Source organism: Pseudoliparis swirei, chromosome 18 (genome assembly GCF_029220125.1).
Source record: "Pseudoliparis swirei isolate HS2019 ecotype Mariana Trench chromosome 18, NWPU_hadal_v1, whole genome shotgun sequence".
In the NCBI taxonomy this organism is placed as follows: domain Eukaryota; kingdom Metazoa; phylum Chordata; class Actinopteri; order Perciformes; family Liparidae; genus Pseudoliparis; species Pseudoliparis swirei.
In genome coordinates this window covers 25,725,782-25,742,056 of record NC_079405.1, presented here as the reverse complement: position 1 = coordinate 25,742,056, position 16,275 = coordinate 25,725,782, and the positions used below count along the sequence as shown (strand labels likewise).

The window sequence follows — 16,275 nt, the reverse complement described above, 5'->3', positions numbered from 1 at the left end:
ACATGAGCCGCTCTCCCCGGCCGGGCAATTCAACACCGCCTCCCCGTCCTCACCTTGAAGAAACGGGAGAGGCCGAAGAGGTGCCGTTTCAGGGGAACGTGGGAGGAGGGGGATTTCTTGTTTGGTAATTATGTGCAGGGACAGACGGCTGGCTCCAAGGAGAAAACAAATGAGGTGGACGAGAGAGAGAGAGAGAGATGCGTCATCGGGGTGGACTTGTGACCTGCGTCCACACCTGCATCAATCCTTTCCCTCCCCCCTCTCCCTTTTTAGAAGCTGGGAAGAAAAGCCTCACCGTGTACTTTGCTTTACCCGCTGTCGATTATTAACATGAAGTAATAGGTTTTCTCTTCTCGCACAGAGTTGTTTACATTGACGAGACAGGAAGATGGATGAGCTGCAGGACGTACAGCTGACTGAGATCAAGCCGCTGCTGACCAATAAGGTGAGTCGAGGGAAGGTCGCTGCCGAGGCAACGCGGACATGTGGCGCACACCCACGGTGAACTGAGCGCCCAACATGATCCTCCCTTGCGAGAGCGTACGCTAATAATAGACGGAGGAAGGAAGAAATCTGCAGTCCTGTTCATCAAAGTGAATTATTAATATGTGCTCGAGTGTGCAAAAGAAAAGAGGGGAGAGAGCAAGTGGGAGAGGAGAAGAGAAGCAGGGTGTTGAACACGAGACAACCAGAGAGTCAGAAAAGACAGACACAGGAGGAGGAGAGATCAAAGGAGAAGGAAGACTATTTATTTTTAATAGCTTGAAAGATTGCAGCAAGTGAGCGACTGCACACACAAAAAAGGAAGGGAGTGTGGAGGAGGGGGTACAAAAAAAACAACTAAAGGAATATCAAAGCTCTTCTGGCCGCCTCTGTGTTCCTCTTGTCTGCTCCGTCTCAACAGCTGATTAGCTGATGAAGGACCGTTTTGTTCTCTCCCCAGGCCGCTGTCACAGACAATCAGGAGGCCTCGCAGTAGAAGTGAGGGGGGGGGGGGGGGAGGAACCAAGTCTGAGGGGATTGCGGGGGTTCGTGGAGGACGAACACATGTCACCTTGAGCAGCCGCATGCTGCGTATTGTAGACGTCTCGTGTGACGAGACCGATACGCCATTCAATAACAACGGCTGAATGAAGGATTACGGATGCTGACCTCTCACACCACCTAGTGGCCGGCTCCGCCACAAGGCAAGCCAGGAGGCCGTAGAGCAGATGGAGATGGTGACGCGATAACAGTGACGAAAGAGGCGTCTCATTGTCTCTGATCATTTTGTAGAGGCAATAGGCACACTACGCTGATTCTGAATCGGTACTTCAGCGTTGGAATAGTGTGGACCGTTGGCCAGAGACGTGTTTTTATTCTGTTTTCTGCTGCACGGTTAATTCAGCAGAAAGGAGAAGAAGAAAGGTAGTGCTTTAAAGCCACCATCTGCCTCTGCACCAATATCTACCCGACTGGTCCGGCCCTCACGATTGAACCCTCCCACTAGAGTCCTTCTTTATTGTTGTGGCCCACTCTCCCATCTATTCTTTAGCTTCCTGCCGTCTGTGTGAAGACAAAACGGCCACTAAGACGACACTCTGGAAGAACGCTTCAACGCTACTCGTGTTACAGTGAAATTGTTATGATAGCGAAAACTACAGTGGCAATGAGGATGATTTAAGGTGCATAGAACAACATCATTGTCTCAAAAAACAGCTGTGATCAGAATGGACAATTTTCTGAGCAATCAGTTGGACCTATAGAAAACCACGACATGAAGGTTGTCGCACCGAATCACTCTATTCGGAAATTGTAGCCAATACTAGTCGACATGAAACCTCAAAGCTGTTTTACACAAGTACAATATGTGTTATTATTATTGGCTGTATGGATATGGCATATGAGCCGATGCTTTATTTTGACCCCCCCTCTTTTTCTTTTCTTGCAGAATGCACGAAACTTTCAAGATTTCGACTGCCAGGTGAGTGGCGCTCACACGAAGCACTGATGGTGGTTTGAGGAGACGCTGTAGTGGGAGGGGGTTGAACATGGCCCCATTCTCCTCTGTACTGTCCAATCCCCTGCCTTATGGGGCGGCTTTAGCTCAGTGGGGTAAGAGGGCCGTCCTGCAACCGCAAGGTTGTGGGTTTGATCCCCGCTCTCCCCATTAGTTGCAAGTCGAAGTGTCCTTGAGCAAGGCACTGAACCCCCAGCTGCTTCCCGGGCGCTTCACCGCAGCCCACTGCTCCTTAATAACTAAGGATGGGTTAAATGCAGAGAACTAATTTCCCCTTGGGGATTAATAAAAGTGTATATTCTTCTTATTCAGAGAGCCTTACAGTGGCTACTCTTCTAGTAAATGTCAGGAAGAGGTAGATCGATTAGACGCATTGTTTAACAGTTGTCAGCTGGCGTCGTCCACAGTCATACGATGGTGTTTGTTTGTGTGATTGTTTCTGCGTGAAAGAATCTGTGCTTGTCTTTTCATGTGATAATGGAGAATAGTTATCATTCAAGAAAAAATGGTATATCAGGGCTCCAGACTGCGACCAAATGGTCGCATTTTGCGCCTAAAATTAGACACAGTGCGAGTAAATTTTTCATCAACTCGCGCATGCGCGACCAGTAAATTAGCAGATTTTTTTTGTTTTTGTTATTAAATATTTTTGTTGCTGACAAACTTGTTCTACACTTCAGCCCACTATAGTTAGCGGTAATGCCTGAATGACTGGTTTGCTAACCGACATTAACTCCAGAAGAAGAAGAAAGGAGACGAAAACCGAAGAAGAAGGCTGGCCTGTGTGTGAGAGGGGGGGGGGGGCTAATGTGTGAAAAGAGGCAAACCGCAACGGAGACGCAACGAGGGCGAGGGCCGCAGAGTGAGAGGTCAGAGGGGATCCTCACCACCGAGCGGCGTCCCCGTCCCCCGAGTTGAATCTCTGGGTCGACTCAGCCGACTCTCACATGTCTGCCCCTAGAGATGCTCACGGTAAACACATTCGATTGGGAGCGCGCGAGGGTTTTGAGAAAGTTAGCGGAAGGATTTAAGTGACAACATCCGGTTTTGCAAAGTTAGCTTAAAGAACCACGTGAAACAACATCCGTTTTTCAAAATAAGATGTCGACAAATCATACACGAACATATAAAAGTAAACAATGAACTGATTTTGTATCTTTAGAGATCGTTTCTGAGATTTAGCTTAACATATGCTAACATTAGAACATTTTTACTGGACCAAGGAAGGGTTTATAAAAATTTGTCAGACTTGTGTATGTTAAGAAAAGTCCTGTATATAGATTTCCCCAAGAGTTCCAGGAAATGAATGATGCAGATGTGTTCCATACATATCTGAAATCCCCTACAATAACAATCAAACAATTGTAATGTATCAATTAGGACATTTTTCAAAGTAAAAGTCCTAAATGTTTAAAGAAATCTGTAATTTCTTTAATGTTTGAGTTGCTTTATATATGTATTTCCTCATAGTCCTCATAGCAATAATGCTACACAAAAAATAGAATGCTTCAATCGACACCGTGATCGGTGATCGGTATTATCGGTGATCGGCAGATACTGATTTCAGTGATCGGTGATCGGCACCAAAAACCTGATCGGTGCATCTCTAGAAACCAACAAATGTTTTGATTGGCCACATCGAAGTGCAACATGCACATGCTCAAGGTATGTTCTTTCTTAAAATATGTTTAAACTCAATACAGTAACTTCTGAAGAGTTCTCTGTTGTGAATGTTTTGCAGTTCATGAAGGCAAAAAGGCATAAGATTGTATATTGTCAAATTATTTATCAGTAATACAGTAGAAATGATGGGAAAACTTTGCAAGTCGATTTATACTGTGCGCAGGGTTTTTCCTGCATAGAGAAAATTTGGGCGAGCCGAGAAGAGTTGTTAACGGGGGGAGGGGGTGCTAGTGAGGAGTGTGCTCACCCGTGTGCGCGAATGTGTGCGCATCACGGCAGAGCGGCCAGCTGCTGATCACTCACTCAACATCTCGACTGCATGAATAGATGGTGCGCGCACAGCGCGCCAAAAATTTTGACCCAGGAAAACCCTGTGTGCGCCCCTAAATTTTCTGCTTGCGCCCCTAACATTTTAAGTTAGGGACCACTGTGCTCCTAGTTAAAAAAGTTAGTCTGGAGCCCTGTATATTATCCTTGAGCGTTTTGTTCCAGATGCCTTTCTTTGATGGCTTTTTTTGGCATGCGAGGGGGGGGATGGGATTGACTCGCAATTCCCTTTTTCCCTGCATGGACTCGTGCGTGAGGATCGACTTCCCACCGGCGAGCGCTCGGCCGCGTGTTTCACGAGCATCGTCGCGGCTGCAAAGGGTTAAATCTCTCATCCCGCTCTCACTTTCTGCAGTCATGGCTGCTTCCAGCATCCCACCCGAGCTAAAAATAGCTGCTGCAGGCAGGGGAGGAGAGCAAAGCACGTTAGCTGGAGCCGACGTGCTCCGCGCTCCGGTCCCGCTTTGTCACGAAAACGTTCACAGACCGAAGAAAAACGGCGCCATCGCACGGGCGCTCGTATTTTCATCGTCTTTCCGCTCTTCCTCTTTTTAAAAATGTAATCCAGGCATACTGCAGTTGCGCTTGACAGACAGACGTGTCCTCGAATTCGTCTCGGCGGTGTTGGGGGTTCGGCGTATTTGACCTCATTTCCATGGCAGCCATTTTGACCTCACACGGTCATGGTCATAGCCTTAAACTGCAGATTACTGAATGGGTATTTGTAAAAATGTCCATTGAAATAATGCTACTTCATAGATGGAATACATAATGATAAAGGGTCTTTTTTTTCCTTAGACAAAGCAGCAGCTGAAGCACGTGTCAGTGTGTATATTTGATCAAATCAATGAAGACCAAATCACATTTAGCTGCTTCAGTTTCATGATCCTGGTTTTTTTGCACGCCGACTCACACTGTCACGACTCAGTGTTATTATCAGAGCTTTACCTGCAAGTCAAAGTGTATGTTGTGAGGGGGGGTAGTAACAGGAATTGGTATTTAAATATCGTGCATGTTTGTGTTGGAAAAGGCTCGTCTTCCTGGTTTGCCATGAAATGACACGAGCTTCACTGGAATGTAAAAAAAATAAAAAGAAAGAGACCGGAGACCACATGCAGTACAAGGCTTCCTATGAATATATAGTATGCGTGTGTGTGGGGTAGGCGTCCTCGCCCTCCACCATCACAGCGACGGTGTGACATTCCAGCAGATGGAGGACAAATCCAGCCCGCTCTCCTCTCGCGTGGTACTGAAGCGCCGACCGCAGGCGGTTGTTGGGTACTGCAGCCACCGCAGTCCGCCCCGCACCTGCACGAGGGGAGCGAGCCGGCGGGTGGAGTGGTGGGTGGTGGCGAGGTGTGGTCAGAGAGGAGAGACTGGAGGGTGTGGTGCTGCAGTCTTGTGTCTCTCTTCAGATGTTCCCGCTTACATCACCGGTGGAGGAAGGTGCGAGTCGGCGTCGTCTACCCGAGAACACCGAGCTTACCTCCCAGAAATAGAAATGGCTGACTGTTTTTAAATGTTTAAATAGAATATCTCAAGGGTTGGGGGGGGTTTTGCTGTGGGGAGCAAAACGGCCGCGATGTATCTGGATGTTTTTCTCCCCAAAATGTTTCGTGAGCTCATGAATGTCCCTTATTGGATTATTCTTTTTAGACGTCGCCCCGACTAGATGAAACTCATCTGCAGCCGAGTCGCGTCTTTGGCTTTTTAAATCCTCACCGTCTCATGAAGCTCAGCAGAGGGCGCCATAAGTCTGTCCTGTGTGTGGCTGCAGGCCCACAGTCTGTGACGTGTTTATCGTGCTGTCTCTTTTTGGGGGGGGTAAATGTAGTACAGGGCACAGGGGTCGCTCAGTCACCGTCTGTCAAAGAGGATCACAGTGACCTTGTGACGCGCTGTGCAGTGGCGTGCGCTCGACGGTTTTAAAACCAAATGTTTCCACGAGCTGCTGCGGTTTCCGTTCTTTGTGTTTCTCGGACGTGTTTGAATCTGTGGCTGCAGCGCTCCGCATTGAACGGACCAGCGCGTCTCTCCCGTCTTGAGACGTGACTCCGACCTGCTGCTGTGTTCGGTCACGACGCATCGTCTCCATGAGCCCACGGGACTAATAACGGGCTCCCATAATCTGGCATAGCATCACTGCACACACAGTCTGTCATCACGGGAACTAAATATACATCATTTGTTGTGCTAAAACTCTCCTCTGTGTGGACCATACTTGGATGTACTTTTCATAACTATTACTTTATTCGTCTGAACTGCATGTTATTACATTTCCTTTAGCTGACGCTTTTTTCAAAGTGACTTACAATCATGTTGCATTCATAGACACAGCTACAGGGAGCAACTCGGGGTTAAGCGTCTTGCTCAAGGACACAGCGACTCGGGCGGGGATTGAATTTAGAGGAGAAACCAACCGAACGTGCTGCAACAATCGACCGACCAATCGCGTGCCCCTCCTCTTCGTGATCCCGCCCGCTTTGTGCCGTTTGCACGCGTGCCATTGGCTGCACGGAGCAGCCCGTCTCGAGCGGAGGCGCGACGCCTCGCTCTGCTGGCAGAGGAGAGCAGAAAAAGGGGGGAGATCAATAAACTATGAGGATCAAATGATTCAGAGGCCACTCTGAAGGAAAAGATACTTTCACGTCGGGGCTGTCGATGGGAATACAAATAGTGCATTGTGGGTTCATTTCCTGGTCAGCGTAGAGCTGCGGGTCAGAACACCACGAGCTTTACACTTGCAGCACACCTATTGCTGCCGAGTAACTCTCTTTCAAAGAGAAGTTATTAACGGGTCCGATTATGGATATTCATGTTTTAGGGTGATTCTCATTCGGCCGCCGAGGTCACTCGCTCCTCTTCCTCGGCAAGGTGACGCTAAAGTGAACCCGGCAGCCATTTTGCCGATGCGGTACGCGGTCCTGTCAAGTCGGCCTCCTCGCTTCATCAGTGTGACGTCGGCGGCCTTCCTCTGCATCGTTTAAACCCCTTCACCCCTCTTCATCGCCCCCCCCCCACATCTCTCTTTTCTCCTCTAAGCCCCGCCCTCTCCCTCTACCCACCTGACCCGCCGCAATCCAATGAGACGCGCCGGTGGCTGTACGGACGCGCTGCGACTACTAAAGCACAAACTGCAGTCTCACTCTCCTCCCCCTCCGTCGCTTCTCCTCCCTCTCTCTCTCGTTCTCTCTGCATCTTTATCCACACACACCCCTCTCCCCTCCCACCACCAGACCCCCTGTTCTGCTTCCATTCAGATTATTTCCCCATCTCCTCCTCGATCCGCCGTGTCTCTCTCCTCCCTCTCGTCTTCGTCTTCCCCCCGTCGCTGCCGCTCTCGCCTCCTCGCGCTGCATCCCTCCCTTCCTACCAGCGAGCCCGCCTTCCTCCTCCTCCTCCTCCTCCTTTTCGGAGGTCTTCAAAGCTGCCCAGCACACATAGCACAACACACTCCTCTCCTGCGTGGGAAAAACATGTCAGCTATTCTGGACCTGGACCAGCTTGCATGCTCTGGGAATGGAGTGGTGAGTGACTTCACGCATCTCGCCTGCCTTGACACACCTTGCCGGGTCCTTGCAGCTTCTGGTTGAAATTAGGCGTGGAGGATGGAGTCCGGTTTCCCCAAAGAAGGGGGCAGCAGCTGGCTCGAGCGTGGGAAAGGCCGGTGGGGGGTCTGTCCTGGCTTCGCTTGTCACCGCCTTCAGCAGAAGGCTTAGACTTTTGGGCTTTTTCTCTCCGGGCAGCTGCTAGCGTGGGGTAAACATTTGTTCAGTGTGTGTGTGTGTGTGTAGTGCTCGAAGTGTCTTTCTGTAAATTCCACAACTAAATGATGTGTACATGCATGTCACTCCACACGGGTTCTATCAGGAGGACTGTTGGTACTTGTGTGTCAGGAGTGTGTACCTCAGATGTGTACCTCATGTGTTCATCCATAGCTGCAAGAATGTGTGTCCTCCATGCGAGCGGCTGTGGATGGTGCAGAGCGTGTTCCTTATTTTGTTATTACTGAAAACCGGCAGGGAGGTCACTCGTTTCCCACCCGACCCCCACACACACACACACACACACTTTAGCGACAACACACCAAAACCACTTCTCCCCCCCCTGCAGGGACTTTGAGTTTATAGTTTAAACCCACTGCATCGATGACACTCATGCATGCTCCACACGGGCTGGTGTTGGTGACGAAGCAGAGCCGGGGGGGGGTTGGGGGGGGGGGGGCACGTACGTACCTGGAGAACGTGCATGAGAGGCGTGTGCGTCTGATATGTTCGTGTGTGTGTACGTTGAATTAATTTGCCGTTTCTCGCCCCGTATCGCCGCTCTCAGGGGTGATAGTCGTTCCTCACAGGGCGTGTAAAAAAACAGGGAGGAGGGGGAGGAGGGATTGATAAGGGAGGGATTGCGGGAAGAGGAACAGCATGACATACTGCTCTCCTTTTTTACCTCCCTTGCCCAAACCCAAGTGCCTGGCTCCATGTTCCCCCCCCGGTCGACCTCCTGGGTGCCCCTCTCCTCAAAGCACAAACCCCCTACTCAGTATTCCTGTCTCATCTACAGCCACTCCAAACACACAGTTATTGTCCAACTCCTAACCACCATGAATTCAAAGGGGAAAAGGGCTCTCTGCCATTGCAGTGCGCCCTCTCTTTATTCCCCCTCTCGCCGTCCCGGCTCGCGGCCCCACCCCGCGCCGCCGCGTCTCCATGTGCGTCTGCGCTCCCAGATCGACACGGCTTTTAAACTACGCCATGAGCTCCTTCTTTCCGCACGATTCTCCACGCTCGCTCGTGCCAGGACGTCGCCGGAAAAAGCACGAGGAATTAAAAGCAAAGCGCCCCTTCTGTTATAATCGGGCACAAACCTCTGTTAGTCACACAGGACTCCTCCTGTGTTCTCTCTCTCTTTCACTCTTTCTCCGCTTGCTTTCACGCTCCATCCTTCCACTTCCAGACTCCCCATCCCCTGTTCTATCCGTCCCTCCCGTATGTCGTCATGACCTTTTTTTATTTTATTTCGCTATTACTGGTGGGGCGTACACGCTTGCTTTCTCTGGCGCGTGACCAACACACGAGACACAAGCCAGGTACACGCACAAATGTGTTGTGCCTTTTTTGTTACTTAAGAGCAAAAAGCCTCCGTTTCTACAACGCCTCTCTTTTCTAGAATGTCCTTGACTCTGTCCTTGTCGCAAATAAAACACAAAATCAGCAGCAACAGCAGCCATGATGAGATTCCTCTCTCTGTCTGTATTCCTCTGCTGCCCCCCCCCCCCACCCCCTAAAACACACACACACACACACACACACACGAGCGCGTGCTGTCTCGCACCAGGCCGATATTGCGAAATAACTTTGTTATCTGGGAAAAGAAAAACGCGAGGCTGTCGGCGAGCAGGAGACGTTCTTCTGGGTTTATTCCGTTTCGGGGAGGGAGGTTGTATCTCAGTATCGGCAGACTGTACCAGTCGGCGGGGGTTTCGCTTCATGTGCATAGTTTTGTGCGTCTAACGCCCACGCAAATGAAAATATTTCATTCTGCTGCTGACTCGTTGACCCCCCCCCCCCCCCCCATCTCCTCCCTTCACCCCCTCTTTTGTGACACTACAGGCTGCAGATGCAAATCGCCTCAGCCGTGTCCTTGCGAATGTGCCTTTTAGGCCGTGTTGTGCGAGATCGTGACACACGTCCGTCAAACCACACGCATGCAGGGGAAACGAGTCACATGACTGGTGTCTCTCGCCCGCCAGGGCTCTCTCTCTCTCATTATTGATGACCACTGGGCCTTGAAACCAGGGAGGCGCTGGGCCCCACCCAGGCTCTGAGCAGCACTCTCCCACTCCCACACACACACCCAAGCACACCCTTGTATGCAGCACCAAGTCATGCTGACCTTGAGGTGTGTGTGTGTGTGTGTGTTGCTGTGATTTGGAAGGAAGTCTGGAAACGCACTTCCTGTATATATCATCACTTCCTAATTTTGTCACTTCCTAACATTCACGAGAGCCTCTGATTATTTTTTGCCGTGTCATCTTTACACTCATCCCCATTTCTTGAGTCAGTGGAAATTACCCAGAAGCCTTTTGATGCGCTTTCAGTGTGAGGCACTCGTGAACCTCGTGCTCGAGAAATAAATGTATTCAAAAGAGAGCGACGGAGGGGACGAAGCCGGCGTGATTGAATGCGAACGCGTCTTTCTGCAAAGACGGTCGTTTTCTGCAGAGTCATGCTTATGAAAGCTCTGCGCCTCTCAGACCCGAGGATTTTAAAAAAGCCGACCGCCCATCCGGTGCTTTGTTTGTCCGAAGGTTCAACGAACGTGTGCTTCGCATCCTCAATCGGAGATGGAAACCCTAAATGCAGCGTTTACTTTACGGAACGCGCGTCTTGATCGTTGTCCACGCTTTTAGTTCTGGCGTTTCAAAAAGATTTTATTCATTCTTTCTTTCTTCTTTCTTTCAATCTAGTCCGTTGTGGTGAGAACCTGCTTTGAGCTTGGCTGAGATGATGTTGCGGCATAAAGGAAAGAAGTCCACGCGATATAATTCAAAAAATCATACGGCTATATCGTTATCAGAAAAAAAGTCTAAAGAATAAAATAATACTTCAATTAATTGCCGCGGCTTCTGCTATTGTCCCTGTTGCCGCAACCCAAAAATAGTTCAAACCACCTCCAATGGACACGGACGATGTTTCTCTCTGACGACACGTTCCATCTGTTGATCCTCCGTGTTGTGCCGACATGACTGAGAATGCTCGAGGATCTAGTTCCCTCTTTTATACTTTAAAAGTTATCAGCCAGTTATCGTCTCAATGGAGAAACATGTCAGCCACACGGCTTCGTCACGTGTTTTTCTTATTCGTTTCTGGATGACGCTGCAGTTCTGAGGCAAAATCGGGCTCGAGCTTCAAGGATTAAATCTTGCTTTTGTTCATTTATGCATGAAGTGCAACACTTGGTCTTTTGTGCAATTATTCTACCTAAAACCCACCCTCTATTTCTGCTTGAACAGTTTTCTCACCGTTTTCCCCTCCTCCTCTTCTCTGTGGCTGCAGGAGCATGACATTGAGACTCCTCACGGCGTTCTCCATGTGACGATGAGAGGCGTCCAGAAGGGCACCAAACCCATCATCCTCACCTATCACGACATCGGCCTCAACCGTGAGTCTTCCCGGAATAGCACCGACGCACAATGTCCTCCTGGGTGTGATTGAAACGCCTTTTTGTTTTAGTCACACACACACACACACGGGTCCTAAACTCCCGAACCGTTTGCACTTTTCCAGACAAGTCGTGCTTCAACACCCTGTTCAACTATGAGGACATGCAGGAGATCATGCAGCACTTTGCAGTGGTGCACGTGGACGCGCCCGGCCAGCAGGAGGGGGCGCCTCCCTTCCCCAGCGGGTACGTGTCTGGTTCAGCATGCACCGAGGTCGGGGGAACACTTCTATCAGTTCTAATGTCGGAGCCGTGATCAGTGACTTTAAATCGCTTCTTAAAACCCATTTTTATATCACCGCTTTTAAGTGATGTCGTCCTTTTTATGCAATTCTTCGGTTCTCCTATTTTAGTTTGCCTGCTGTTCTTTATTTTGTATTCGCATTTTTCCATTCCATTAGTTTTGCCTTGATTCTCTGTAGAGCACTTTGTAAATACTGTTTTTAAAGGTGCTATATAATTAAAGTTATTATTATCATTATTAATTGAGTCGGATGGAAAAATGCTATTCTAGTGTATTGTATGTTCTGTAACCTTGTTTGCTGCTGCTACAAAGAAGTGTCCCCCTCGGGATGAATACAGTATCTAAAAATCCGCTTGTATTTAGTTTTCTTGGCACCGTGTGTAAATGTGTACGAGTTTCAGTTTCTCCGGTTGAAACAGGAAGTGACCCGCTGCTCCCACTGCTCGCTCAGACTCGCATGCATTTCATCTTTTCCCCCAGTTATCGCTACCCGACCATGGACGAGCTGGCGGAGATGCTGCCCTCGGTGATGACTCACCTCAAGTCAGTGGCTCCCGATCAATAATAATAATAATGACGTGCTCGAACTTAACTATTCGTCTCCGGTCCCGCGGTAACCACTGGTTTCTCTCTGCAGGGTCAACAGTGTGATCGCCATCGGCGTGGGCGCGGGGGCGTACATCCTCAGCCGCTTCGCAGTGAGTCCCCATCCGTACCCCAACGCCGACACCTTCACCCCTCACACCCCCACCCCTCTTAGATTTGCCTGTTTTTTATAATTGACGGTTTTTCCAGGTTGCACTGAACATTAAAGCCCACACGGGGCTGCAGGATTCTCCACACACGCTGCCATTCCCCAAATGACGAATCACCTCGGCGGTTCTCTCCTTCTTCAAGTCGCTTACATCTTGTTCCCGCGCTCATCTCGGCGGGGCTAAAAGAAGCACGATGTGTGTACAACGGAGCAGAAAGAGCTCGACGTGACAGAGAGGAGCTGGAGAGATGAATAATGGAGAGAGAGAGAGAGGGTGGCGGTCAGGGGTAATAAAAAAAAAAGAGACTGTAGGGATTAGTGGTCCCCGAGTCTCTATGGAGGAGTCTGCTCTTGTTTGCAATTAATGAGGAACATTTATTCTGGATTGTATTTCCTCTAACCGGCGTGGAACAGAAACGAGGTTACCGCGATGGATTCGTAGTGGCTGTCGCTGCGTCGCATTTTGAAAGCGGCGTCCGCCGTATTCCCTCAACATTGGACCAGCTGGGTCTTATGGTGCGTTCACACCGGACGCGTCGAAAAAATTCTCGACGCGTCTGACGCAGCAGGCTCGACGCGCGTCGAAAAAAGTGTGTTCACACCAGACGCGTCGGGGGCGGAGTAATAAATGGATCGAGGAACGACAGGACCGCAGCGTACTTCCACTTTTTAGTGGACTGAGCTGCACTCCCACTGCGCTTCTCGCTGCTCTCTCTCTCTTCTCTCTTTGATACGTGTCTCTGAGACTTTTCCACCTCCGGCGGCAGATCTCCTCTGCCATGAAACACATATGCCGGCGGTTGGTTCATAGTAAAGTACAACAAATAGCGAGAATAAAAGCAAATACATACATTCAAAACGTACCAGGTAGTCCCACGGCTTCTCCGACCTTGTTCCACGCTTTATCTTTATAGCTCCGGTTTCGGTAAGCATAAAGAGTTGTATCGTAAAGTTCGGGGTGCCCACAGACGGCGATAATAATCTTGTCCTCCATTTTTTTTAAACCGGCAGGACGATGACGAGCGGAGCTGCTCAACGCTGATTGGCTGACGCAACTATGACTCACGCGTCTTTGCTGCCAAAGTTGGGAAATTTGAACTAGCGCGTCAACGAGCTGCGTCTGCTCGCTCTGTTCGCTGAGTTCGCCCCACGACAAACCCTCTGTTCGTGCTGCTTCAAACGCGTCTGACGCGCTGCTCGCTGGAAAATACGCAGCTACGCAGCTTCGACGCAGCTTTGCATTGACTTAACATGTAATCTCGACGCGCGTCAAAATTTTGACGCGTCCGGTGTGAACACACCATTAGACTTCACTTGATATCCTCTTTCTGTCTCCAGGCAAATCCACAATCGCTCGTCCTTAGTTTAAAAAGCCCCGGATTCCACCCTCCTCCATTCCACAGACACGCGTCACCTTCTGCCGCTTCAGAAAACAAATGCAGTGGTTAAATACCCAAAACCCAGAGCAAAAAAATAGATGAATCCAAACTTTTAATGGGGAGGGTGTAGCTCTCGACATCCTTTAGTTCCCTGGATCCGGCTGAACCACGCCGTGGGTCGGAAGAGAGAACGGACAAAGCCGTAAGCCGTGTCCACACCAGCGGTCCCGCCTACGTTGTTTCTGACCGCGCTCTTCTCTTCCCAGCTCAACAACCCGACCCTGGTGGAGGGGCTGGTTCTGATCAACGTCGACCCGTGTGCCGAAGGCTGGATCGACTGGGCCGCTTCAAAGGTCGGTGTTACCGCTGCGGCGTGAACCGAGGAGGTCGCTCGGCGCACGTGAAGCTGTTGCTTTAATAATTAACCGGCCATTATTGAGGCGGTTATTAATAAATGCCTTTTGTAGTTCCACCGCTCTCCTGCTCTTAAGCCAAAGGATTTCCAGCTCACTGTTTTATGCGCGTTTATATTCTATATAATGAAAGACCTAAACGAGATCACTCGTCGTGGAATCACGGCACCAAGTCGTTAAGACCACCGGTACATTTGATAACTAGCATTATATTCATTTATAAGATTTTGGTGAATAGAATATTGTTTTGAAGGGACAGAAGATGATTTTTAAAACATTTAAAACAGTCAGAAAACTCTAATCTCTAGTCTCTGATCTCAAAAAACGTGTAAGAATGACCGTGTTCGTTCATTTTGATCCGTTTGATTTTGAGTAGAACCATTTGCTTCGCAAGTGCCGGACACAAGGGAGGCGCGGTACTGTCGTGTCCTCCCGATGTCAACTGTACATCCCAAGGTGGTTCAGGAGAACATAAATCACGGAACCACCATGTGACCTCGGTCCCGTACGGATTAAAATCCCCACACTTCATCCGTTCTCGTAAATTATTTGTCTAAACCGATTCACAACGTCTAAGAGAGGAGATGTTTCCTTTCTTTCCACAGTATGACTTCTTCCTGTCAACGCGTCCTTTATAAAAGTCCAAATCAAACACTAAAGCTGTACATTCACTCCATGGAAACACGGACGTGGTTATACAGCCATAAATATGAGGTTACGACCTGGATAAAATAAAAACGTGAGCTCTCGTTTCTGCCCTAACTGGATCTGTCTTGTTCCCGTGTGCAGCTGACTGGATGGACCAGCAACTTGGTGGACATCATCATGTCTCACCACTTCAGCACTGTGAGTTTCTGCTGCACCACATTCTCCCCGTGTGCTCATCTCTGTCATTTCTGTTTCTCCTAATAAGCGAGAGATAATTGACCTTTTTTTATTGACGGTGTGAGACGGAACCCAAAGAGGCTGCTCTTGATTTCCCTCGGCACCTTTTTATAATTATTCTATTTCCGTCCTGGATATATAGTCGGGTAGATCGTGACATTGGATATCACAGACTGTGTTAATAACTGAAGTTTGGCATACTGTATTAATCATAATCCCACGGATTGTCTGAATGACTGATGCGTACATATATACGCAGCCTTATTGCGCTTTATTAATTTTGAAATCGTCTGTTTTACTTAACCAGGACGAGCTGACGGACAACCTGGAGCTGATCCAGACCTACCGCCTCCACATCTCCCAGGACATCAACCAGGACAACCTGGCCCTCTTCTGCGGCTCCTACCAATAGTATGACGCCATACATTACTACACGCTGGACATGAATACAGCTCCGTAAACAGCATTTTCCCTCAAAAATGACAATTTAATTTTCAACTCTTCAAAATAAAGAACATGAAAGCAACCGCTGTTACGAAACGGGTGGTTCTCCAGGCTGAAAACAAACGAGAGTAAACAAGCTTACTGGTCTATCTTTGTGGAAATGTGAATTTACAAACATTCTTCTTCCGGTATCAATAGCCAGATAGTAATAAACCACAACTTATATTATTAGATTTCTTTTGTGACATCTGCCTCTACTCCAGACTACAGATGAAAACTAGCCTCTTGGCTAACTGGCACATTTACAGGAATGTTTTTATTCATTTGTTTGTTTGTTTGTGTATTTTATTCAGTCAATCAAATCAAATGCAATACAATATTATTCTATATAATATACAAAAGAGGAAGACTGAAAAGGTATAGGTCGAAGCAAAAAATGCTTATAAATTCCTATCCTAAATTAAAATCACTGCACTGTCCCTTATCAAATAAACCAAAGTAAAACATCTGAATATAGACAGAAGCAAACACTACAAAGGACACACGGCTATAATAATAAATCCTGATGTGCACAGAAAATCTGGATTTCTGCTGACTCGCCTTCCTTTTATTTTTTTTGCTGAATCCTCTTGTTCCTGCTCCACTCACTAAATTCTAACTCGTCTCCCTTTCACCAGCCGCCGGGACCTGGATATCGAGAGGCCAATCGTGGGTCTGAACGAGCATACGGTGAACACATTGGTGTAGGTTTCGGGACTCCAGACGCCGCCGCCGAACGTTCGCCTCCCCGAGCGCACGGCGCCGAGAATACTCACGCCTCTTCTTCTCTTCCCCATCCAGCTGCCCCTCGTTGTTGGTGGTCGGCGACACGTCCCCCGCCGTGGAGGCCGTGGTGAGTTTCACGAAGAGTCTCTGGGGAGCGT

General features: G+C 48.9%; 1 protein-coding gene across 3 annotated transcripts in view; it reads left to right on the top strand.

Moving 5' to 3' along the window:
- Nucleotides 1–16,275, top strand: part of LOC130208088 (protein NDRG3-like) — a 29,201-nt gene that overhangs the window by 9,985 nt on the left and 2,941 nt on the right. For 2 of the 3 annotated variants that reach the window (XM_056437006.1, XM_056437007.1), the window contains exons 2-12: nucleotides 362–445; nucleotides 1,931–1,963; nucleotides 11,068–11,173; nucleotides 11,299–11,419; nucleotides 11,958–12,020; nucleotides 12,115–12,175; nucleotides 13,877–13,963; nucleotides 14,813–14,869; nucleotides 15,216–15,319; nucleotides 16,030–16,095; nucleotides 16,193–16,244. In XM_056437006.1, the coding sequence (XP_056292981.1) occupies nucleotides 389–445; nucleotides 1,931–1,963; nucleotides 11,068–11,173; nucleotides 11,299–11,419; nucleotides 11,958–12,020; nucleotides 12,115–12,175; nucleotides 13,877–13,963; nucleotides 14,813–14,869; nucleotides 15,216–15,319; nucleotides 16,030–16,095; nucleotides 16,193–16,244 (807 nt within the window). In that variant the 5' untranslated portion in view covers nucleotides 362–388. Of the gene's footprint in view, nucleotides 1–361; nucleotides 446–1,930; nucleotides 1,964–7,447; nucleotides 7,537–11,067; nucleotides 11,174–11,298; nucleotides 11,420–11,957; nucleotides 12,021–12,114; nucleotides 12,176–13,876; nucleotides 13,964–14,812; nucleotides 14,870–15,215; nucleotides 15,320–16,029; nucleotides 16,096–16,192; nucleotides 16,245–16,275 lie in introns of those variants that run through there. The other variant, XM_056437008.1, reaches the window with a different exon arrangement.